Source organism: Ylistrum balloti, unplaced genomic scaffold (assembly GCF_031769215.1).
Source record: "Ylistrum balloti isolate Yb309-2 unplaced genomic scaffold, AGI_CSIRO_Ybal_v1 Utg371810, whole genome shotgun sequence".
NCBI classification, from domain to species: Eukaryota; Metazoa; Mollusca; class Bivalvia; order Pectinida; family Pectinidae; genus Ylistrum; species Ylistrum balloti.
The window spans coordinates 329,877-355,231 of NW_026782902.1; the positions used below are offsets into that span (position 1 = coordinate 329,877).

General features: G+C 38.1%; 1 protein-coding gene across 1 annotated transcript in view; it reads left to right on the plus strand.

Annotated features, from left to right (window-relative positions):
- Positions 1 to 25,355, plus strand: part of LOC132563649 (ankyrin repeat, SAM and basic leucine zipper domain-containing protein 1-like) — a 55,950-nt gene that overhangs the window by 26,984 nt on the left and 3,611 nt on the right. Inside the window, exons 10-11 of the mRNA XM_060228388.1 lie at positions 16,674 to 16,791; positions 19,806 to 19,910. Coding sequence (XP_060084371.1) covers positions 16,674 to 16,791; positions 19,806 to 19,910 — 223 coding nt within the window. The remainder of the gene's footprint in view (positions 1 to 16,673; positions 16,792 to 19,805; positions 19,911 to 25,355) is intronic.

Below are 25,355 nucleotides of genomic sequence, written 5' to 3' on the forward strand. Positions count from 1 at the left end.
AATGTACTTATATATGCAAATTTTTACATGAGTAAATTGACACACATCAGTAAAAGTTAATTTGCTATGCGTTCATAAGAGATTTATGTACCATCAGTAAATCCCCAAATTGTCATTTGTAATAAGGAGATGGACCAATTCAGACTGGTGAATTTTCACAGAAAAGGGTATTCCTTTGCTATTTGGGCATAGGACTAGCTATAGGGTGTTCCCGAATCTAGGAAACTAGAAGGAAATTCCAATCCACTAAATGGTACAATAGAACCGTATTGTGAATTTTCGAATGAAAAAAGAAACATTCTTAAAATTTTGTGAAAAATTGGAAAATGCTTTGACCCCGGCACGCATATTTCCATCGTAGCTCCTAAGCATTCCTATGGAGACTACTTGAACTTGAAAGGGGTTTACTCCTTGATTTTGCAGGGTGTTTGCGACCACAGCTATATCTTTAGAGACATAAATATAGGTTGGCCAGGAAGGGTCCATGATGCAAATTCAAAAATTTATCTCAAAGGAGATCATGGCTCCTTGTTTCCAGAGTGGCGAAAGCCATTTGGGGAAAGTCCTATGCCAGTAGTTCTTGGCGACCCAGCGTATCCTTTGAAGACTTGGCTTTTGAAGCCATACACCAACAGATCTACCCTTACAGAAACTCAGTCTACTTTCAACTATCATTTAAGTAGAGCACGAATGACCATTGAAAATTTGTTTGGCTGTTTGAAAGGCACCATGTTTACAGACTTATATTTTTCCCTCCAAAGCACACACAACCATAAGAACGCTTAAAATAGAGACTGATGCAATACACATGACAGAATACTTACGTAAGTAAATTTGCTGTGTGTTCATACGACAAAATTTACACACGCGAGCATTTAATTTGCAACAACAAAGTTAATTTGCACCTAGTCCTGACCAGGTGCAAATTTACTCAACTGTGCAGAATTTGCATATGAGCAAATCAGTTCATACAACAAAAATTGCACATGTAAGTAAATTTACATATGTGTAAAATATACTGAGATATGCAAATCGTGTCGTATGAATGGGGTTTAAGACCCTGATTATTCCCTTTATTCTTTTATTCAACATACAGTATTTTCCATATTGTTGAAGAGGATGAAATCAAAAGATTTTTCCTTGCTTATTTCCCTTGTCCAGATAGCCTTTTCAAAATTCTTTGTTTTTGTTCTGATAGACTCAAATTTGAAACAGCTGTATAACATGAAAAATGTCATGAATATGAAATTGTTATTTGAGTTGGGTATAGGAGTCTCATTTCCTGCTATTGTTTTATACAACAATAGCTCTTAGATGGCTGGGTTCAGTCATGTAAATATTTGACTAAATTTTTACTGATTGTATGTAGAGACCTGAGATTCACCACAAAAAATTGAGAAAATAACACCCATATAAAATTACCTTTCATGCAGTATGTAAATGTCAGGGGGCTAAATTAGGGGGTCACCTTTGTCAGATTTTATTGACCCTGGACGTATACACAAGGATCTGAAACTGCCATTACTAAGTTTTATGACCTTACAATCTTAATGAATGTAGCTTAATGTACATGCGTTGGAATGAGACGGTGGCTGGGGCTGGATGTAGACCAATTTCTTGTCACTAGAAACAGACGTGGCTAGATACTGCCGCCTAAACATCACACTCTCCCGTTGATTGCTTGGCTACAGTGGTGACACCTGTTGGGGAGCTTTAATTAGGAAATGACACTTTTATGGCGACCTGCACTTGAGAGTTAGACATAACCTCAAAGTTTACATTTCCTCATTGGAGCTCTTCAAAAGATTACCTCAACTTACTACCAAGTTCAAATAACATTTCATCCAAGTTATAAGACTGTGTTTAGTTATGTATCCACAGTGTAAATGATTCTGAATGATCGGCTGTAATAGACGACCGTATTCTGACACAACAGTCTAGGTCTGACATTATGTGAAAATTGTCTAAAAGACACAAACAATGCATTACCATGAGAAATTCAGATTCTATATGGGAAAAAATGATAGTTTGATAATGCCTGAGAAAAACTTTTAAAAGATTTACATTATCAAAGTGTTGGTAGTTAAATACTAGACATTACAATATTAAAGTGTTGGGAGTCCAATACTAGACAGTACAATATCAAAGTGTTGGGAGTTAAATACTAGACAGTACAATATCAAAGTGTTGGGAGTCAAATACTAGACAGTCCAATGTCAAAGTGTTGGGAGTCCAATACTAGACAGTACAATATCAAAGTGTTGGGAGCTAAATACTAGACAGTACAATATCAAAGTGTTGGGAGTTAAATACTAGACAGTACAATATCAAAGTGTTGGGAGTCCAATACTAGACAGTACAATGTCAAAGTGTTGGGAGTTAAATACTAGACAGTACAATATCAAGTTGTTGGGAGTTAAATACTAGACAGTACAATGTCAAAGTGTTGGGAGGAGTTAAATACAAGTTGTTGGGAGTTAAATACTAGACTGTACAATATCAAAGTGTTGGGAGTTAAATACTAGACAGTACAATGTCAAAGTGTTGGGAGTTAAATACTAGACAGTACAATATCAAGTTGTTGGGAGTTAAATACTAGACAGTACAATATCAAAGTGTTGGGTGTTAAATACAAGATAGTACAATATCAAGTTGTTGGGAGTTAAATACTAGACTGTACAATATCAAAGTGTTGGGAGTCCAATACTAGACAGTACAATGTCAAAGTGTTGGGAGTTAAATACTAGACAGTACAATATCAAAGTGTTGGGAGTTAAATACTAGACAGTACAATATCAAGTTGTTGGGAGTTAAATACTAGACAGTACAATATCAAAGTGTTGGGAGTTAAATACAAGATAGTACAATATCAAGTTGTTGGGAGTTAAATACTAGACTGTACAATATCAAAGTGTTGGGAGTCCAATACTAGACAGTACAATATCAAAGTGTTGGGAGTTAAATACTAGACAGTACAATATCAAAGTGTTGGGAGTTAAATACTAGACAGTACAATATCAAAGTGTTGGGTGTTAAATACAAGATAGTACAATATCAAGTTGTTGGGAGTTAAATACTAGACTGTACAATATCAAAGTGTTGGGAGTCCAATACTAGACAGTACAATATCAAAGTGTTGGGAGTTAAATACTAGACAGTACAATATCAATGTGTGACAGTCAAATACTAAACAGTACAACATCAAAGTGTTGGGAGTTAAATACTAGACAGTACAATATCAAAGTGTTGGGAGTCCAATACTAGACAGTACAATATCAAAGTGTTGGGAGTTAAATACCAGACAGTACAATATCAAAGTGTTGGGAGTTAAATACTAGACATTACAATATCAAAGTGTTGGGAGTTAAATACTAGACAGTACAATATCAAAGTGTTGGGAGTTAAATACTAGACAGTACAATATCAAAGTGTTGGGAGTTAAATACTAGACAGTACAATATCAAAGTGTTGGGAGTCCAATACTAGACAGTACAATATCAAAGTGTTGGGAGTTAAATACTAGACAGTACAATATCAAGTTGTTGGGAGTTAAATACTAGACAGTACAATATCAAAGTGTTGGGAGTTAAATACTAGACCGTACAATATCAAAGTGTTGGGAGTCCAATACTAGACAGTACAATATCAAAGTGTTGGGAGTTAAATACCAGACAGTACAATATCAAAGTGTTGGGAGTTAAATACCAGACAGTACAATATCAAAGTGTTGGGAGTTAAATACTAGACAGTACAATATCAAAGTGTTGGGAGTTAAATACTAGACAGTACAATATCAAAGTGTTGGGAGTTAAATACTAGACAGTACAATATCAAAGTGTTGGGAGTTAAATACCAGACAGTACAATATCAAAGTGTTGGGAGTTAAATACTAGACAGTACAATGTCAAAGTGTTGGGAGTTAAATACTAGACAGTACAATATCAAAGTGTTGGGAGTTAAATACTAGACAGCACAATATCAAAGTGTTGGGAGTTAAATACCAGACAGTACAATATCAAAGTGTTGGGAGTTAAATACTAGACATTACAATATCAAAGTGTTGAGAATTAAATACTAGACAGTACAATATCAAAGTGTTGGGAGTTAAATACTAGACAGTACAATATCAAAGTGTTGGGAGTTAAATACTAGACAGTACAATATCAAAGTGTTGGGAGTCCAATACTAGACAGTACAATATCAGAGTGTGAAAGTCGGATACTAGACGTTACAATGTCAAAGTGTTGGGAGTTAAATACTAGACAGTACAATATCAAAGTGTTGGGAGTTAAATACTAGACAGTACAATATCAAAGTGTTGGGAGTTAAATACTAGACATTACAATATCAAAGTGTTGGGAGTCCAATACTAGACAGTACAATATCAAAGTGTTAAGAGTTAAATACTAGACAGTACAATATCAAAGTGTTAAGAGTTAAATACTAGACAGTACATTATCAAAGTGTTAAGAGTTAAATACTAGACAGTACATTATCAAAGTGTTTGGAGTCCAATACTAGACAGTACAATATCAAAGTGTTTGGAGTTAAATACTAGACAGTACAATATCAAAGTGTTTGGAGTCCAATACTAGACAGTACAATGTCAAAGTGTTGGCAGTTAAATACTAGACAGTACAATATCAAAGTGTTGGGAGTTAAATACTAGACAGTACAATATCAAAGTGTTGGGTGTTAAATACTTGACAGTACAATGTTGAAGTGTTGGGAGTCCAATACTAGACAGTACAATATCAAGGTGTTGGGAGTTAAATACTAGACAGTACATTATCAAGGTGTTGGGAGTTAAATACTAGACAGTACATTATCAAGGTGTTGGAAGTTAAATATTAGACAGTACAATATCAAAATGTGAAAGTCAGATACTAGACAGTACAATGTCAAAGTGTTTCAGATACTAGAAGATTGTACAAAAATTCCATGGACACTAAAAAAGACATTACAACGTCTTACACATTAGAAAAAAGACATTACAACGTGAAATGTGTCTTACTAGAAAAAGGCAGTTCAATGTAAGACAAGTAGAAAGGTTTGAAATGGTAAAAAAAAAGACAAATATGGAAAATCTGCTGTCAAAGCATAAACATTGGACACTAGAAACCGGGGTGGGTGGGGGGGATAAACCAAACAAATCATTAAAATGTGATGAAGTTTGATGAGACAGTACAACAAAGAAGTATTTTTGTAACTGGCTAACCCGACTCGATCAGGGATGGCTGTACAGCTCCCATCCCATACAAGTGTAGACAGACTCTGAACATGTGCTTTCACATGCAGAATTAAACAAACCATTTCTTTAACTTAAACACACACTTCAACACTTCATTTGATTTCAGGTTTGTTCTCTTAGTAAGACAAACAAATTAGCCCAGTACAGGTCCTATACATGCCAAACAATTCTGTTTTCCATGTAGATCTACTTGAACAATATTCGCCCACACTCTACTACATAGTTTTGAGGTTTTTAAATGTAAAACCAATTTTCATGATGTAATACTTACCATAACTTTAGTATGCAAATACAGTACCTACACCCATCTTTGTATCCCAACAACAAAAGATTCAAAAGAAAAACAATCCCGCCCTCCCTACGATCCATGAGCCATCACGGCAGGAACGCAGAGTGATCTCCCTTCCTCTAATAACCTTTATGGCGTACCCCACAGAGGGGCAGCCAGGAAGATAAGGAAGAGGGGAGGATAGGGTGGGACTCCATAAAGTTATGGTAAGTATTACATCATGAAAATTGGTTTTACATTAAAAAACCTCAATTTTATTTCAGTAATAATTACCATAACTTTAGTATGGAAATTCGTCTTACCGTAGTGGTGACTAGAAGCCAGGCAGCCCCTTCAGCACAACCAAAGTAGTAGGGAGGGAGAACAGAGTGCCAAAGTGAAGGAAGGGACCTCTCTGTGAAAGAGCAGGTGTACCCACATGCCGCCGTACGGAAAGACATGGCCCGGGGCTAACGAGGAGGCCCAGCCACTGACTATGCTACCACCAAAGGTCCCAATGAATACAGGCCTTCTGAGTGGGAAGCTAGGGATCACAGATAAAAATCTGTGAAGGTATCCCTGCCCTGCCAGAATGCTGCAGACATGACCTCCTGAAAGGAGGACCCATTGAGAGAAGGGCCCAGGATGAAGCAAGGGCCCTGACCTCGTGAGACCGCACTTTTGCTCTCGCCCGAGCCAGATCATCAAAATGCTCGTAAGCATACTAAATCACCTGGCAAACCCACATGGAAACCGACTGGAAGGAGATATCTCGTCCCTGTTTGATGGGTAAAACAGACGGGATGGAGAGCCAAGGGCTCCTCCACCAGAAACGACAAGAGCTCCTGAAACCAAGCTTGCCTCAGCCACAGAGGGGCTCTCAGAAGTAAGGAGTAGTGATGCTCCCAGAACTTCTGTAGCACCCTGCCCACCAGGTTGAAGGGAGGGAATGCATATGCATACGTCCCTTCCTATTCCAGAGAAAGGGCGTCCACAGCCCACGCCTTTCGGTCTGGGACCGGGGAGACGAAGGTTAGCAGCTGGTTGTTCAGGGAAGTGGCAAACAGGTCTATAATAGGTCTGTCCCACGCCTGACAATTCCCCTTGAAAATCAAGGGACACAGCTGCCATTCCGTCAACACCGGCTGGTGGCGCCTGGAGAGTGTCCACCAACACACTCAGTCTGCCAGAAAGATGCTTGACCGCTATGGTCAACTGCATGTCCTGGCAGAGAAGAAGGATGTGGATGGAGAGGGCACACAGGACATGAGACCTGGTGGCCCCTGTCTCTCTAGATACGTGACAACTGTTGTCGGTAGCCACACTTTGGACTGCAGGATACCCCTAAAGGACTGCAGAGCCAAATGAACAGTCTCATCTCGAGTACACTGATGTGCTCCGAGAGCTGTTCGCCAGACCACTCCCCCGAGCGGCATAGGCCATCGAGGTAAGCTCCCATTCCTGTCATGAACAGGATCATAGAGGGGATAGGCTTGGTCAGAGGTACCCCGTGGAAAACATTCTCCTGAATGGTACACCAGCAAGATAACTCCCTGACCGACTGTGTAAGCAGGATCCAGGCCTCCTGGATGACGGAACCCAGTCAGACAGGAGGAACATCTGGAGAGGTCCGATGTGAATCCTCCCTAGGGGGACCACATCTGCCAAGGAGTTGAGATACCCCAGAAAACTGAGGAACCAATATACCTGGACAAGCGGCCAAGCGATGAAAGTCAGAGTCAGAGCCCTGACCTTCTCGAACTTCTCCAGAAGTGGAAGGGCTAAGCCCCGAACCATGTCAAAATGGTTCCCCAGGAAGACGAAGTCCTCTGGAAGGAATGAAGCCGACTCAGGACCAGACGAGTGTCCTTCACTAACAATTCCCACACCAAAAGAGGCATGAGGGAGTCGTCGAAATAGATGTGGACGTCTATTCTATGTGAGTGAAGGAAACCACCAACAGCAACTTGGTGAACACCAAAGGAGCTGTCGTGAGCCCCAAGGGCATCGCTGCCTTGGCAGCATGGTCCCTACTTCCTCCTGGAGCACCCGTGCCCTTTCCGAATCCCCGGGAGGAGGAAAGAAACAAAAACGGCCGGGAGGCAAGGGACGAATCCTGAAGAAGGGGAATACCTAGACCCTCCCTGACCACCGAGAAAAGCCCAAGCGTCATCTGTAATGTCCTGCCACTGGGAAAGGAAAGTAGAGAGACGTCCGCCCACAGGGAGTTCCGGATGGGGCAGATCGAGCCCCTGCCAGACCAGCGAATCGTCTGCCCACCCGGAGCCTGAGCCTGCGGGAGAAGGACATGAGCCTGGGACAGGAGAACCACCGTCCACACCCTTCGCCTTTCGCGGCCAAGAAGCAGAAATAGTCAGGAACCCTTCTTCTTGCCCCCAGGAGGTTTCTTACCCTTCCTACCATTCCCCTTGTTGCCATTGATGTGAGGCTGGGACTTTGCCTTCTTCTTAGGAGGCACTGACCCCTGCGAGGCACTGGCCTTCTCAGCCTGAAACCTCTTCACCAGAAGTGCTGAGGCGACCGAGTCCTCCTTCATATCCTTCTGAACCCAAGGAAGAGCTCCCCTGAACAGGGTAGAGCCCTAGAAGGGGGCATTCAACAAGCGGAAACGGTAGGGTTACTGGACTGGGCGGAATTTCAGAACTGAAAACTGCCTAGCCAACATGGCATTGACGAGCAGAGAAACCTGCAAGGCTGCCGTGTCCTGGATCGAGCACCACCTGGTCCACTGATTTGCCGGGCCAGGAAGCCAGCTGTCTCAACTCCAGCTGTGCTGGTTGAGAGGCCAACTGCCCGTCATGTGTGGCATAGTCGGAAGCTGAAGCCTCTGACAATTCACCAACACTGAGCTGCAGACCGACAAACCCGGGAGCGCGGGTAGAGAAGGAGTCCTTCTCTAAAACCGGAGCCCGGGCCGTGGCCAGAACCGAAGACATGATATTGCCTTTTGGCAGAGACCGATCTGATCGAACAGAAGCCCGAGAAGCCACCAGGGAACCCAGAAGGATGGTGGATTCAGGCGCCGACAGTGCTGAGGCGGTGGGCAAACCTCCGCCCTGAGAATCCGGGAGATGTTGGCCCGGAGGACCCGCATCCCCGAAAGCACATGCTGAGCCTCGGCTTCAGCAGTCTCAGGGCCATCTTCCCCTTGTGAACCCTCTTGGCCCAGGAGAAAGATGAATGACATCGTCTTCCTCTGCCGAGCCCGCACCCTCTATGTCCATCTCCTCCTCAATAGAGACCGAAGTCCCCTTGGAAGGAACATGGGCCACAAGTGGAGCCATCTCCGGAGAGGGGAACTCCTCTATATGGCGTTTAGACGCAGCGCGACCAACAGCCGTAGCTGTAGGCTTGGGTCAGAGACCCGAAGCCGACCCCTGGGAACAGGAGACAGACGGGTCCGCGCTGGAGGCGGAAGTCCTTAAGGTCTGGCAAATCTTTATAGGACCGGCCAACAAGGCTCCCGAAGTAGCAGAACATTGGGGGGATTACGCACTGCTATAACATCTCCTAGAGGAGAGACCAACCCCTATGGGTTCCACGAGTGAAGACCCATGGGGTAAAACCCAAACCCCTGAGGGAATGGGAATGGTCCAGCGGGCCGGGAGTGACCCCAGAACTGGCCAAGATGGCCTGCCTGAGTCTGGGACTGGACACCCTGTCCAAAGGACCAGGATGAACCGCCACTCCCACCAGATGGAAACCCAGACATGTACGGGCTAAGCCTGTAACTGCTGAGTAACTGTTGGTACCCAAAAACCATCCTGAGCAGGTTGGCCTGGGAAAACCCCCTGGGAAACCCGACCCTCAAGTGCTAATCCCCGTAGCCACGAGGTCCCTAAAGCACTTCCGGAGTCAAAGCAGCCCCCACCAACGACGCCACCTGGCGCGGCGAGGTCCCTAAAGGAATCAGAGACCTCAACCGGAAGTCCCTTTCCGACGGTAACACCGCCGGCTATCGAGAGCTACCGGCCAATTCGACCCTTGACTGCGTGGAACGAGAGCACCCCCAGCAGGAACGCCCAAAAAACCTACTGGTTCAGAACCTGAGGAGGAGGTCTTAGAAAGCTTACTTCCCTTACCGGAAGAAGAGGACGAATCCCTCTTCCGGCGGAAAGTTAGCTGGAAAGGCATGGGAGCCTAAGCAGCAGACTCCATGTGCAAACAAAGTTCACATAGTGAGGTCTGGCTGTAATGTCGGCAAATGGGACAGGTATCATGCGGTTCCCATTATCTATAGAAATAGGAACATCCATGCGCTGACCCCGATGTAAACCCGGCACTATTATCCATCATCGAAACAATACAAAATTGTAACAATGAAAACAAGGACGAAAAGTTTTCTAACAATAAAAAAACTACGAACGAGAGCATTAAGCCTACCGTACGCAGCAAGATTGTACTGCAAAAAAAAAAAAAGAAAACGGTCGTACAAAACGGCAGACAAAGCAGCAAGAAAACAATTTCAACTTCACAAATCCGAGTGACGAGACAAGTAGTCATGCACTCGAACACACGGAGGAAAAAAACGGCCGGAAACGAAGTTCTCGAACAATAAAAAAACTACGAACGAAAGCACAAAGTCTACCGTACGCAGCAAGATTGCACTGCATAAATAAAACTGTCGTACTAAACAAATGACAATACTTAATTTCACAATATAAGTTGGGAGATGGGTTTATAGACTACTAATAGATTAACAATATACTCAAACGACAATGGCAGTACAAAGAGAAGGAGTAAGAAAAGCACTGAGCTCAGACACCTCCGCACTCGTCGGCAGCCATAAAGGTAAGAGGAAGGGAGATCACTCTGTGTTCCTGCCGTGATGGCTCATGGATCGTAGGGAGGGCGGGATTGTTTTTCTTTTGAATCTTTTGTTGTTGGGCTACAAAGATGGGTGTAGGTACTGTATTTGCATACTAAAGTTATGGTAATTATTACTGAAATGAAAATGGAATTTTGCCAATCTTTGTCAAGTGAAGAGTTGCCATTTTAATGAGATTTCACATTACATGGAGATACAGAGATATCATCGTGTAAATCCTCTTTAGCACCAAACTTAGCAAAAATTGTGCGAAAATTTTAGAAAATCCTTCCATGAATATAGGGACAGCAAAATTGTAAATTATATGGTCCCCAACTACCAGTAGCCTGAGGGACAAGAGCCAAAAACGGTCAAATTGGTTGAAACTTCAAAAATTTTGTTCTCAAATTCCAGGTATGATAGAATCAAATACTCTTCAGGTTGTAGATGCTGTACTAAAAATGTAAATTTCATGACCATAGGGTTGCACATTCTCCTCTGGTGAGGAGGTAAAGTTTATAGTTTATATAGGAAACTCACACATTTTTTACTATTATTTGTTTATTTTCTCTCTGAAATAGTTCAAACTTGGTTAGAATTTTTAATTCATCTGGCCTGAAGGGCCAAGTGATCTTATGATGTGGCACAGCGTCCTGGCATCAACATTTTCCTTTTAACAACTTTTTCTCAATAACCAGTGGACCAAATGTTTTATATTTGGCTGGTGTGTTCCCCGGATGAAGCCCGACAAAGGATGCAACTTATATTCAAGGTCACAGGGGTCAAATATTTTAAACATTCATATGACTTCTTCTCGTGAAGTAAATGGGGGAGAGGTATGATATTTGGCTGATGAGCACTGCAGGCCCATTGAACCTCTTGTTTTTTTATTAGTATCAATTGACATTTTGATGAGATGCCTATATTGACCTTGACTGACCCCCATGTGCTAATGGGCAGGGCCAAAAATGGGTCAAACTGACTGAAATTTCAAAGATGTTCTACTGGAAGGAATATTTTATATAGGAAATTTAAGTATTGAATGTAATTTCTTTTTATTCAAACTTGTTTGAAAGTGTCATGGTGATCTATTGCGATCACCTTTATCCAGCATTGTACATGTAAACATTTTAGCATTTTCAACTTCTCAAAAACTCCTGATCAAATTTTGCAGAAACCTTCCCTGGCCTAAGATGAACCAAAATTGTTAATTATACAGTCCCCATCCCAGAGGGACCTGAGGGGCAGGGCCAAAAGGTGTCAAATTGACTCGAATTTCAAAAATCTTCTTCTCAGTACCCAGAGTGGGTAGAATAAAATGCTCTATGTGAATGGAAGCATCTTCAGGTGCTTTAATTTCCAAAATGGGTCTTATATTTTTTCCTGGGTAGTAGGTTTTTTTAAGTCACTTGTCTCAAAATGAATTTTTGTCAAAATATTGGCTCATCTTAAAACGAAATTGGTCAATACATACACAGAGTAGAAAGTCACCTGTGCCTAACACATGGCTTATTAAGGTGTATCGGTCCATCATACACACAACACTTGGTCATGATTAATTACCAGTTTAATTATCCAATTTAAGGTTTGCTTCTTAATTATTGTCACCATCCTGTAGCAGTGATTTACCTGTATGTTAAAAAGTAGTTCATTTACACAAAACATGAAAACATTTAGTTTGTTGCATGCATATTCAGAATCAATAAAAATACAATGTCAAACGAGTATGGACGTGACAATATCTGATCCCCACAATTCTGAAAGGAAATTAATATTGCGCTTGTTTACTAAAGGACTGTGATAGGGCACTTTGTCAAATTTAGTGTTTGGACAATGAAAGTATTGTTCATTGATAGAATCTATATCTGTGTGCTGCATTTTTCATATGTTTATTGTTTCTTGAAGCATATCAAAGCAAATTATAATTGTGTTTAATTGTCATTATTGGAGTTGTTATCATATGTTTTGTTTTTTGGGTGAATAAACAATAAAAGGAGAAAGTAGAAATAAATTGATTTGTTTATTTACTGCCAGATTAAACTACGCTGTGTTCATGCTATCGTAGCCAAACTTCCTTCAACCGTTATCGATGTAATTTCGAGATAACAAGTTTTGACTGTAATATATTTTGTATGAAGAGTTATGGTTTTTGTATATTGATATTTTGTATGAAGAGTTATGTTCCTTGTATGTTAATATTTTGTATGAAGAGTTTTGGTCCTTGTATATTAATATTTTGTATGAAGAGTTATGGTCCTTGTATGTTAATATTTTGTATGAAGTGTTATGGTCCTTGTATGTTAATATTTTGTATGAAGTGTTATGTTCCTTGTATGTTAATATTTTGTATGAAGAGTTTTGGTCCTTGTATATTGATATTTTGTATGAAGAGTTATGTTCCTTGTATGTTAATATTTTGTATGAAGTGTTATGTTCCTTGTATGTTAATATTTTGTATGAAGAGTTATGGTCCTTGTATATTGATATTTTGTATGAAGAGTCATGGTCCTTATTTATGTATATTTTCTGTATGAATATTTGTGGTCCTGGAAAATTTAATAAAACATGGAGAGTAAGGTCATTCTCAGTATCAAAAGTAAGAAGCTTTTGTTTTACATTAATGTTTAATGATGTAAAAGAAAATGACATGCAACAAAAAGCAATCTGTACTAAAAACTATTGTTGGACTCCTTCAATGTGAACTTCTGTATTATACTTACAGCTGTATAGTATGTGTGGACTTAGTATTATACTTACAGCTGTATAGTATGTGTGGACTTAGTATTATACTTACAGCTGTATAGTATGTGTGGACTTAGTATTATGCTTACAGCTGTATAGTATGTGTGGACTTAGTATTATACTTACAGCTGTATAGTATGTGTGGACTTAGTATTATACTTACAGCTGTATAGTATGTGTGGACTTAGTATTATACTTACAAGTATGTGTGGACTTAGTATTATACTTACAGCTGTATAGTATGTGTGGACTTAGTATTATACTTACAGCTGTATAGTATGTGTGGACTTAGTATTATACTTACAGCTGTATAGTATGTGTGGACTTAGTATTATACTTACAGCTGTATAGTATGTGTGGACTTAGTATTATACTTACAGCTGTATAGTATGTGTGGACTTAGTATTATACTTACAGCTGTATAGTATGTGTGGACTTAGTATTATACTTACAAGTATGTGTGGACTTAGTATTATACTTACAGCTGTATAGTATGTGTGGACTTAGTATTATACTTACAAGTATGTGTGGACTTAGTATTATACTTACAGCTGTATAGTATGTGTGGACTTAGTATTATACTTACAGCTGTATAGTATGTGTGGACTTAGTATTATACTTACAGCTGTATAGTATGTGTGGACTTAGTATTATACTTACAGCTGTATAGTATGTGTGGACTTAGTATTATACTTACAGCTGTATAGTATGTGTGGACTTAGTATTATGCTTACAGCTGTATAGTATGTGTGGACTTAGTATTATACTTACAAGTATGTGTGGACTTAGTATTATACTTACAAGTATGTGTGGACTTAGTATTATACTTACAGCTGTATAGTATGTGTGGACTTAGTATTATACTTACAGCTGTATAGTATGTGTGGACTTAGTATTATACTTACAGCTGTATAGTATGTGTGGACTTAGTATTATACTTACAGCTGTATAGTATGTGTGGACTTAGTATTATACTTACAAGTATGTGTGGACTTAGTATTATACTTACAGCTGTATAGTATGTGTGGACTTAGTATTATACTTACAAGTATGTGTGGACTTAGTATTATACTTACAACTGTATAGTATGTGTGGACTTAGTATTATACTTACTTAGTATTATACTTACAGCTGTATAGTATGTGTGGACTTAGTATTATACTTACAGCTGTATAGTATGTGTGGACTTAGTATTATACTTACAGCTGTATAGTATGTGTGGACTTAGTATTATATACAGCTGTATAGTATGTGTGGACTTAGTATTATACTTACATGTGTATAGTATGTGTGGACTGTATTATGTGTACAAGTATGTGTGGACTTAGTATTATACTTACATGTGTGTATAGTATGTGTGGACTTAGTATTATACTTACAGCTGTATAGTATGTGTGGACTTAGTATTATACTTACAGCTGTATAGTATGTGTGGACTTAGTATTATACTTACAAGTATGTGTGGACTTAGTATTATACTTACAGCTGTATAGTATGTGTGGACTTAGTATTATACTTACAAGTATGTGTGGACTTAGTATTATACTTACAGCTGTATAGTATGTGTGGACTTAGTATTATACTTACAGCTGTATAGTATGTGTGGACTTAGTATTATACTTACAGCTGTATAGTATGTGTGGACTTAGTATTATACTTACAAGTATGTGTGGACTTAGTATTATACTTACAGCTGTATAGTATGTGTGGACTTAGTATTATACTTACAGCTGTATAGTATGTGTGGACTTAGTATTATACTTACAGCTGTATAGTATGTGTGGACTTAGTATTATACTTACAGCTGTATAGTATGTGTGGACTTAGTATTATACTTACAGCTGTATAGTATGTGTGGACTTAGTATTATACTTACAAGTATGTGTGGACTTAGTATTATACTTACAGCTGTATAGTATGTGTGGACTTAGTATTATACTTACAGCTGTATAGTATGTGTGGACTTAGTATTATACTTACAGCTGTATAGTATGTGTGGACTTAGTATTATACTTACAGCTGTATAGTATGTGTGGACTTAGTATTATACTTACAGCTGTATAGTATGTGTGGACTTAGTATTATACTTACAAGTATGTGTGGACTTAGTATTATACTTACAGCTGTATAGTATGTGTGGACTTAGTATTATACTTACAGCTGTATAGTATGTGTGGACTTAGTATTATACTTACAGCTGTATAGTATGTGTGGACTTAGTATTATACTTACAGCTGTATAGTATGTGTGGACTTAGTATTATACTTACAGCTGTATAGTATGTGTGGACTTAGTATTATACTTACAGCTGTATAGTATGTGTGGACTTAGTATTATACTTACAGCTGTATAGTATGTGTGGACTTAGTATTATACTTACAGCTGTATAGTATGTGTGGACTTAGTATTATACTTACAAGTATGTATGGACTTAGTATTATACTTACAACTGTATAGTATGTGTGGACTTAGTATTATACTTACAGCTGTATAGTATGTGTGGACTTAGTATTATACTTACAAGTATGTGTGGACTTAGTATTATACTTACAGCTGTATAGTATGTGTGGACTTAGTATTATACTTACAGCTGTATAGTATGTGTGGACTTAGTATTATACTTACAGCTGTATAGTATGTGTGGACTTAGTATTATACTTACAGCTGTATAGTATGTGTGGACTTAGTATTATACTTACAGCTGTATAGTATGTGTGGACTTAGTATTATACTTACAGCTGTATAGTATGTGTGGACTTAGTATTATACTTACAGCTGTATAGTATGTGTGGACTTAGTATTATACTTACAGCTGTATAGTCATAGTAATAATATTATTAGTGATGGATTTATAGATGTATAAGTAAAGTCACAGAAGAAGGTAAAAGACTGTTTCCTTCATTGGTTATCTCTTACTATGTTTTTATTTGATTAAAGGGAGTTGTGACTAGAGTTGAGGGAGTTGTGACTAGAGTTGAGGGAGTTGTAACTTGAGTTGAGGGAGTTGTGACTAGAGTTGAGGGAGTTGTAACTTGAGTTAATGGAGTTGTGACTAGAGTTGAGGGAGTTGTAACTTGAGTTGAGGGAGTTGTGACTAGAATTGAGGGAGTTGTAACTTGAGTTAAGGGAGTTGTGACTAGAGTTGAGGGAGTTTTAACTTGAGTTGAGGGAGTTGTGACTAGAGTTGAGGGAGTTGTAACTTGAGTTAGGGGAGATGTGACTAGAGTTGAGGGAGTTTTAACTTGAGTTGAGGGAGTTGTGACTAGAGTTGAGGGAGTTTTAACTTGAGTTGAGGGAGTTGTGACTAGAGTTGAAGGAGTTGTAATTTAAGTGGAAGGAGTTGTGACTAGAGTTGAGGGAGTTGTGACTAGAATTGCGGGAGTTGTAACTTGAGTTGAGGGAGTTGTGACTTGAGTTGAGGGAGTTGTAACTTGAGTTAATGGAGTTGTGACTAGAGTTGAGGGAGTTGTGACTAGTGTTGATCGAGTTTTGACTAGAGTTGAGGGAGTTGTGATGCAATTGTATATACATTTCTTTCTTGTCTACAGTCATACATGTTAATCACTGTATTTTTGCTTTTGCAGTTGTGCTGATTCTGTTGCCATGGTAGCCAATATTTGTAAACACATCAAGTACATCTCTTCAACAGTTGGTTTCATCAGAGAACAGATATCCTCTCAACCACAGTTTTTAGAAAATCAGGCAAGTACTTTTATATATTTGTGTGTCACATAGAAACACACACAAGATGAGAAAAGTTTACAGAAAGGCATCACCTATGTCCTCCTTTAGTAAAGTTATGGGAGGTTACCTGTTGTAACAAAGCATCTCTTCTATTACCTGTAATAGAGCTCATTAGTATTCTTCCTTACTGAATATACTTCTTTGAAATTGTTTTTTCCAATTGTACAGTCAAAGGTCACTGGTTTGGTATCATTGATACAAGGAAAGACAACTCTGTAATGTTAAAAAGTCTAAAAATATTGTTAAATATATTGCTCTGATAGGTAAGTCTATTATGAAAAAATCTATTGCTCAAAAAACAAGCCTTTCCTGAAAATAAGCTTTGAAACCATTACTTGATACAGGAAAAATTCATGAAATATTGTACATAATTTCTTGAAATTATGCTTTCGTCACTTTACGCTCTGACAGAGATTGTATGGAAATATCCTTAATGGAACTTGTTTTAAAACTTTCTTCAATTTAATCAGGAGCTTGGCTAGACTTTGTTAGTTTTGAAGACTTGAGATAAGCCTAACGAGCCGTGTGAAAGGTTGAGAGCTATGAAGGAAAACTAATTAACAAGTTATCACAATTTGACAGACACCGTTAGATAATACTTGTAATGTGTCCATTAAATTCTCTCTCTAGCATAACATGAAAATGCATTTAACCAAGCGAAAAGGAAAGGATTTGTGATTGAACAATTTTTATTTAAATTTTGACTTTGATACCTGATATCAATGTATAGAAAACTTGTTCCCTCATTTAGTTACTTACTAACCAGTATTGTAGCTTTGTTACTAAGTCTTACTAAAAATTGTTCACTACTGCTATGTAGCATTGTTACCGAGAAAATGTATTTACCAGTACTGCTGTGAAGCATTGTTACCGAGAAAATGTATTTACCAGTACTGCTGTGAAGCATTGTTACCGAGAAAATGTATTTACCAGTTTACCAGTACTGCTGTGAAGCATTGTTACCGAGAAAATGTATTTACCAGTACTGCTGTGAAGCATTGTTACCGAGAAAATGTATTTACCAGTACTGCTGTGTAGCATTGTTACTTAATGTTACTTTGAAGATTTGTTATCTACTAGTACTGATGTGTAGCATTGTTACTTAATGTTACTTTGAAGATTTGTTATCTACTAGTACTGATGTGTAGCATTGTTACTTAATGTTACTTTGAAGATTTGTTATCTACTAGTACTGATGTGTAGCATTGTTACTTAATGTTACTTTGAAGATTTGTTATCTACTAGTACTGATGTGTAGCATTGTTACTTAATGTTACTTTGAAGATTTGTTATCTACTAGTACTGATGTGTAGCATTGTTACTTAATGTTACTTTGAAGATTTGTTATTACTGCTGTGTAGCATTGTTACTTAATGTTACTTTGAAGATTTGTTATCTACTAGTACTGATGTGTAGCATTGTTACTTAATGTTACTTTGAAGATTTGTTATCTACTAGTACTGCTGTGTAGCATTGTTACTTAATGTTACTTTGAAGATTTGTTATCTACTAGTACTGATGTGTAACTTTGTTACCAAGAGTTACTTAGATAATGTGTTTATTTACCGGCACTTTTGTGGACTTTTCTGTGTTAGATTTATTTTTAGAAAGTCTAATATCATGCCAATTAATTCAAGTTATCTGTCCAGGAAATTTAATTTCATAAAAATTTCGGAACATTTATGTTCTTATTATTCCTTGTTTTTCTCACTCTGAGTACACTTGACTATCAAATAACACAATTCTCAAGTCAGATGCCAAAAGTTTTCTTCCTAGTTCCTGCCACATCCTAATAGCCCTTTCCAATAACAATCCTCTTGTCTTACTAACTGCCGACTTCTCTCAGCTAATCTCTAATGGAGATATACCATTAAACAAACTTAATAATATGTCAAGGCAAGAATAGTTTCCTGTTGGGAAAAGATGATTCTGTAATTGTACAAGTTTGGCTTCTGGACTGGTATACAGAAAACTAAAACAGACAGGTGTCTGCGAAGTCATTTTTAATTTCAAAAATTTGTTATGAGAGGTTTTGTATGCTATGGCTAAGGATGATTAAGTAGTGTGCATGTGTTTCTGGGAAGAAAAACAAAAGGTTTACCATCTAGATCAGCACAAATGTCTTAGACTTTATCAGTCATAAGCTAGTCAACTACATTCCACATTCCACTAGTGTGTCAGTATATCTAAACCTCCCACTGGTCAACTGTGTCAACTAGTGTGTGTATCTAAACCTCCCACATGTACACTAGTGTGTGTCACTGGTCAACTGTGTCCCACATTACACTAGTGTGTCAGTATATCTAAACCTCCCACTGGTCAACTGTGTCCCACATTACACTAGTGTGTCAGTATATCTAAACCTCCCACTGGTCAACTGTGTCCCACATTACACTAGTGTGTCAGTATATCTAAAGCAGATGCACTGGTCAACAGCTGAAAAATTTTCAACATCTTTAGAACTGCCATTACTGAATGTACCCCACACTGAAGTTTATCAAATTTGTGAAGCCATCTCCCAGTTGACTGTACCCCACACTGAAGTATATCAAATTTGTGAAGCCATCTCCCAGTTGACTGTACCCCACACTGAAGTATATCAAATTTGTGAAGCCATCTCCCAGTTGACTGTACCCCACACTAAAGTATATCAAATTTGTGAAGCCATCTCCCAGTTGACTGTACCCCACACTGAAGTATATCAAATTTGTGAAGCCATCTCCCAGTTGACTGTACCCCACACTGAAGTATATCAAATTTGTGAAGCCATCTCCCAGTTGACTGTTTCCCACACTGAAGTATATCAAATTTGTGAAGCCATCCACTTGTCATGTTTCATTACTAGGTATTGTTTGACTTGATATTGCTCTAAAAGAAGAGAGCTTAGTACTTACAACAAAGTTATTATAGAACAGACACTCCAATGTAGGAGTATAAATTGTAAATATTTTTTTCAATTTTTTTTTTAACAGGATGGTACAAGTCCTTCACAAATCCTCAGTCATTGTCAGGACACTAGTAGAAATGTATCAGACTTAGAGAAGGAAATCCAGCTCCTCAACAGACAAGTAAAAAAGGTATGTCCTATTTCTTAAAATGTATTGACGAAAGGTGAACATCAGTCTTGTTATTATAAATAAATAACACAATAAATAAGGAAATAAATCTGTTTAAGATATGTTCATCTCTTAAAGAAATAGCATGTTTCTGTTTTACATTAATAATATCAAGTTGGCAGGTGCCCTTTTAAAATGAATGGTGATTAATGTCTCTGCCTGGTAATAAGAAGTTTCAAAAGAAATCATAACAAATGCTATATCATTGTCCTTTAATAAGCCCACCCCCTAGACTTCAAGGCAAAGATAATAAATGTTGGCTTCCTGAGGTCCTATGATAAGCCCAACCCAAAGGTCAAAGGTATCGACTTATTGTAGGATAAGTACAATGGGTAAAATGTACATCAGAAAATCCATGTGAACTTGGACGGCTTTGTACAATATGGAGTAAGTAATTTATATCATTATATATGATGAAGAAGGTGCTCAGTCCATGTACATGAACTTGGACGGCTTTGTACAATATGGAGTAACTAATTTATATCATTATATATGATGAAGAAGGTGCTCAGTCCATGTACATTAGTTCTCCAAAATTCATTTTGATTTTCATATGTCTTGGTATTCAGTCAATAAAGAAAAATCTAGACCACCTGTGAAGTGGTGGGTGTATTTAACAGAGCTATAACTCTATAATATGTAACCCTTTGTCAGGGAAACCTGTACTTCATGGGGCCATGCTATGATTGTATTAATATAACTGGTGTGTTTGAGTACAGCAAGACTAGCGTATCTTATTGTTTGTAGTGTATTAACAGATTAACATGTTCTGTGAAGAAGAGGTGTATATGTGTGTAGGTTTCATTTGGAATGTTTAGCAACATGCTTTGTTTTTTATAACTAAAATTAGTAGTTGTGAACTTTTCTCTGATGTACTGTGTGATAAACATGTGGTTTGAATAGTTTTTTAAATTTGATTTATTTAAACATAATTCTTTGTTGGTGGTCTCAAAATTTTGATTGTTAGAAAAAAAATTCTCATTATAATATCAATTGAAATATAGTTTGGTTATTTGGAAATGTTTCTTCAAAAAGTTTTAGTTTTATTTCAGTAATTTACAGCCTCCTATTGGTATGATCTCCTGACTTGAATAATTTTATGGAAATATTGCATGTAAATCATCAGAAATATCTTACAAGGTGGTCCCATGTTTCTGTGTTTTATTTTCCTGAGATAAATGTACTTAGATTGCACAAATCATATTTCAAAACATGTTACAATCAGGAAAATACCAACATGGCAACATAATCATAATCCAAACTCAAATTCTATAAAACTAGGTCAGTAACAACAAAATACCAACATGTCAACATAATCATAATCCAAACTCAAATTCTATACAACTAGACAGTAACAACAAAATACCAACATGGCAACATCATCATAGTCCAAACTCAAATTCTATACAACTAGACAGTAACAACAAAATACCAACATGGCAACATCATCATAGTCCAAACTCAAATTCTATACAACTAGACAGTAACAACAAAATACCAACATGGCAACATAATTATAGTCCAAACTCAAATTCTATACAACTAGACAGTAACAACAAAATACCAACATGGCAACATAATTATAGTCCAAACTCAAATTCTATACAACTAGACAGTAACAACAAAATACCAACATGGCAACATCATCATAGTCCAAACTCAAATTCTATACAACTAGACAGTAACAACAAAATACCAACATGGCAACATAATCATAGTCCAAACTCAAATTCTATACAACTAGACAGTAACAACAAAATACCAACATGGCAACATCATCATAGTCCAAACTCAAATTCTATACAACTAGACAGTAACAACAAAATACCAACATGGCAACATAATCATAATCCAAACTCAAATTCTATAAAACTAGGTCAGTAACAACAAAATACCAACATGGCAACATAATTATAGTCCAAACTCAAATTCTATACAACTAGACAGTAACAACAAAATACCAACATGGCAACATAATCATAGTCCAAACTCAAATTCTATACAACTAGACAGTAACAACAAAATACCAACATGGCAACATCATCATAGTCCAAACTCAAAATCCATAAAATTTGGGCAAAATATGGACAAAAGAAAGATTTACACGGAGACTCCTGAAAAAGTAGGAGAAAAAGACCAGGTGTTCTGGAGGAGCAAGTATCTTCTGCTTCAACGATGACACCCGCCATGTAAACCTTGGGCAATCCACGTAAGGAATGTCACGTTCTCAAATGAGAACAAGGTATACAACAATGGAACCAACAGGCAAACTAACAAGCATCAAACACATGTAGGAATTGGAATTATTTAGAACACTCTGTGGTGTGGATGAAGATATGTCAGAATGTATCCAGAATGAGGTTACATAATAATCTTTTCTTGTCGAGATACAACATCATTAATATGACTCCACACCATGTTGCTGAAATACTTGATAAATGGCAGTTTGAACAGTTAACTGTCAGCAAGATAAAATTGATGGAGGTCAGTTTGACGAGAGGGCTTTACCACAAACCATCACAAGCCTTACAAATGATTCCCTCCCAAACTCCTGTCTACCTCACTAAACAAGATAAAATTGATGGAGGTCAGTTTGACAAGAGGGCTTTACCACAAACCATCACAAGCCTTACAAATGATTCCCTCCCAAACTCCTGTCTACCTCACTAAACAAGATAAAATTGATGGAGGTCAGTTTGACAAGAGGGCTTTACCACAAACCATCACAAGCCTTACAAATGATTCCCTCCCAAACTCCTGTCTACCTCACTAAACAAGATAAAATTGATGGAGGTCAGTTTGACAAGAGGGCTTTACCACAAACCATTTTAGCAGATACAGCTGTAAGCCTTACAGAATGTTGAATTCCCTCTGATGGTTGAATTTTAGCAGATACAGCTGTAATCCTGTCTACCTCACTAAACAGCAGATACAGCTGTAATTCACCCTGATGGTTCAGTTTGACAGATACAGCTGTAATGTCTTCACCTGACAAACCATCACAAGCCTTACTGAAATTTTGATTCCCTCACCCAAACTCCTGTCTACCTGACTAAACAAGATAAAATTGATGGAGGTCAGTTTGACAAGAGGGCTTTACCACAAACCATCACAAGCCTTACATAATGATTCCCACCCTGATGGTTGAATTTTAGCAGATACAGCTGTAATGTCTTCACCTGATGGTTGAATTTTAACAGATACAGCTGTAATGTCTTCACCCTGATGGTTGAATTTTAGCAGATACAGCTGTAATGTCTTCACTCTGATGGTTGAATTTTAGCAGATACAGCTGTAATGTCTTCACTCTGATGGTTGAATTTTAGCAGATACAGCTGTAATGTCTTCACTCTGATGGTTGAATTTTAGCAGATACAGCTGTAATGTCTTCACTCTGATGGTTGAATTTAACAGATACAGCTGTAATGTCTTCACTCTGATGGTTGAATTTTAGCAGATACAGCTGTAATGTCTTCACTCTGATGGTTGAATTTTAGCAGATACAGCTGTAATGTCTTCACTCTGATGGTTGAATTTAACAGATACAGCTGTAATGTCTTCACCCTGATGGTTGAATTTTAGCAGATACAGCTGTAATGTCTTCACCCTGATGGTTGAATTTTAGCAGATACAGCTGTAATGTCTTCACCCTGATGGTTGAATTTTAGCAGATACAGCTGTAATGTCTTCACTCTGATGGTTGAATTTTAGCAGATACAGCTGTAATGTCTTCACTCTGATGGTTGAATTTTAGCAGATACAGCTGTAATGTCTTCACTCTGATGGTTGAATTTTAGCAGATACAGCTGTAATGTCTTCACTCTGATGGTTGAATTTTAGCAGATACAGCTGTAATGTCTTCACTCTGATGGTTGAATTTTAGCAGATACAGCTGTAATGTCTTCACCCTGATGGTTGAATTTTAGCAGATACAGCTGTAATGTCTTCCCCCTGATGGTTGAATTTTAGCAGATACAGCTGTAATGTCTTCACTCTGATGGTTGAATTTTAACAGATACAGCTGTAATGTCTTCACTCTGATGGTTGAATTTTAGCAGATACAGCTGTAATGTCTTCACTCTGATGGTTGAATTTTAGCAGATACAGCTATGATGTCTTCACCCTGATGGTTGAATTTTAGCAGATACAGCTGTAATGTCGTAATTTGGAGAATAAACATTTCTGTTTGACAGGCATTCAATCAAAAAAGTTCAAAGCATTCTTCACTTTTAAAATGTAATCTTGTGTGAACCATCATGAATGCAGTTTGCTTTTTATTTATTTTATTTAGAGTTGAAATACCAAGCTGGCATCAAGTTGATTATTAGGTCGCCTGAGCCGAAGCCTCATGGTGACCTATTGCCATCATGATTTGTCTGTCGTCGTGCGTTGTTAACTTTTCACATATTCGACTTCTTCTCAAGAACCACTGAATATATTTTGACCAAACTTGGCACAAAGCATCCCCATGGGAACCCGCTTCAAGTTTGCAAAGAAAAAGGGTGTGGCCCAAATAGGGGCATCAGGAGGGGGAAAAAGGGGGCAAAATTAGGTAAATCTTTAAAAATCTTCTTCTCATGAACCAACAGTCAGATTAAATTCATAATTGATATTTAGGGTCCTTATGGCATGGTCTACAAAGTTTGCGAATGAAAAAAAAATTGGGTCTAAAACAGCCCCACTAGGGGGCGCTAAAAAGGGTCAAAAATTCAACTTTGACCGATTTCAACCAAATTTGGTAGAAAGCATCCTTTAGTGAAGAACATATGAAATTATGTTGAAAAAAGTGATTATGTCTCCTTTGGGGCCCATAAGGGGTGTAAAAGGGGCCATATGTAAAAACCTTCTTTAAATGACTTCTTCTCAAGAACCACTGAATAGATTTTGACCAAACTTGGCACAAAGCATCCCCATGGGAACCCGCTTCAAGTTTGCAAAGAAAAAGGGTGTGGCCCAAATAGGGGCCGCAGGAGGGGGAAAAAGGGGGCAAAATTAGGTAATTTTTAAAAATCTTCTTCTCATGAACCAACAGTCAGATTAAATTCATAATTGATATTTAGGGTCCTTATGGCATGGTCTACAAAGTTTGCGAATGAAAAAAAAATTGGGTCTAAAACAGCCCCACTAGGAGGCGCTAAAAAGGGTCAAAAATTCAACTTTGACCGATTTCAACCAAATTTGGTAGAAAGCATCCTTTAGTGAAGAACATATGAAATTATGTTGAAAAAAGTGATTATGTCTCCTTTGGGGCCCATAAGGGGTGTAAAAGGGGCCATATGTAAAAACCTTCTTTAAATGACTTCTTCTCAAGAACCATTGGATGGATTTTGACCAAACTTGGCACAAAGCATCCCCATGGGAAGCCGCTTCAAGTTTGCAAAGAAAAAGGGCATGGCCCCAATAGGG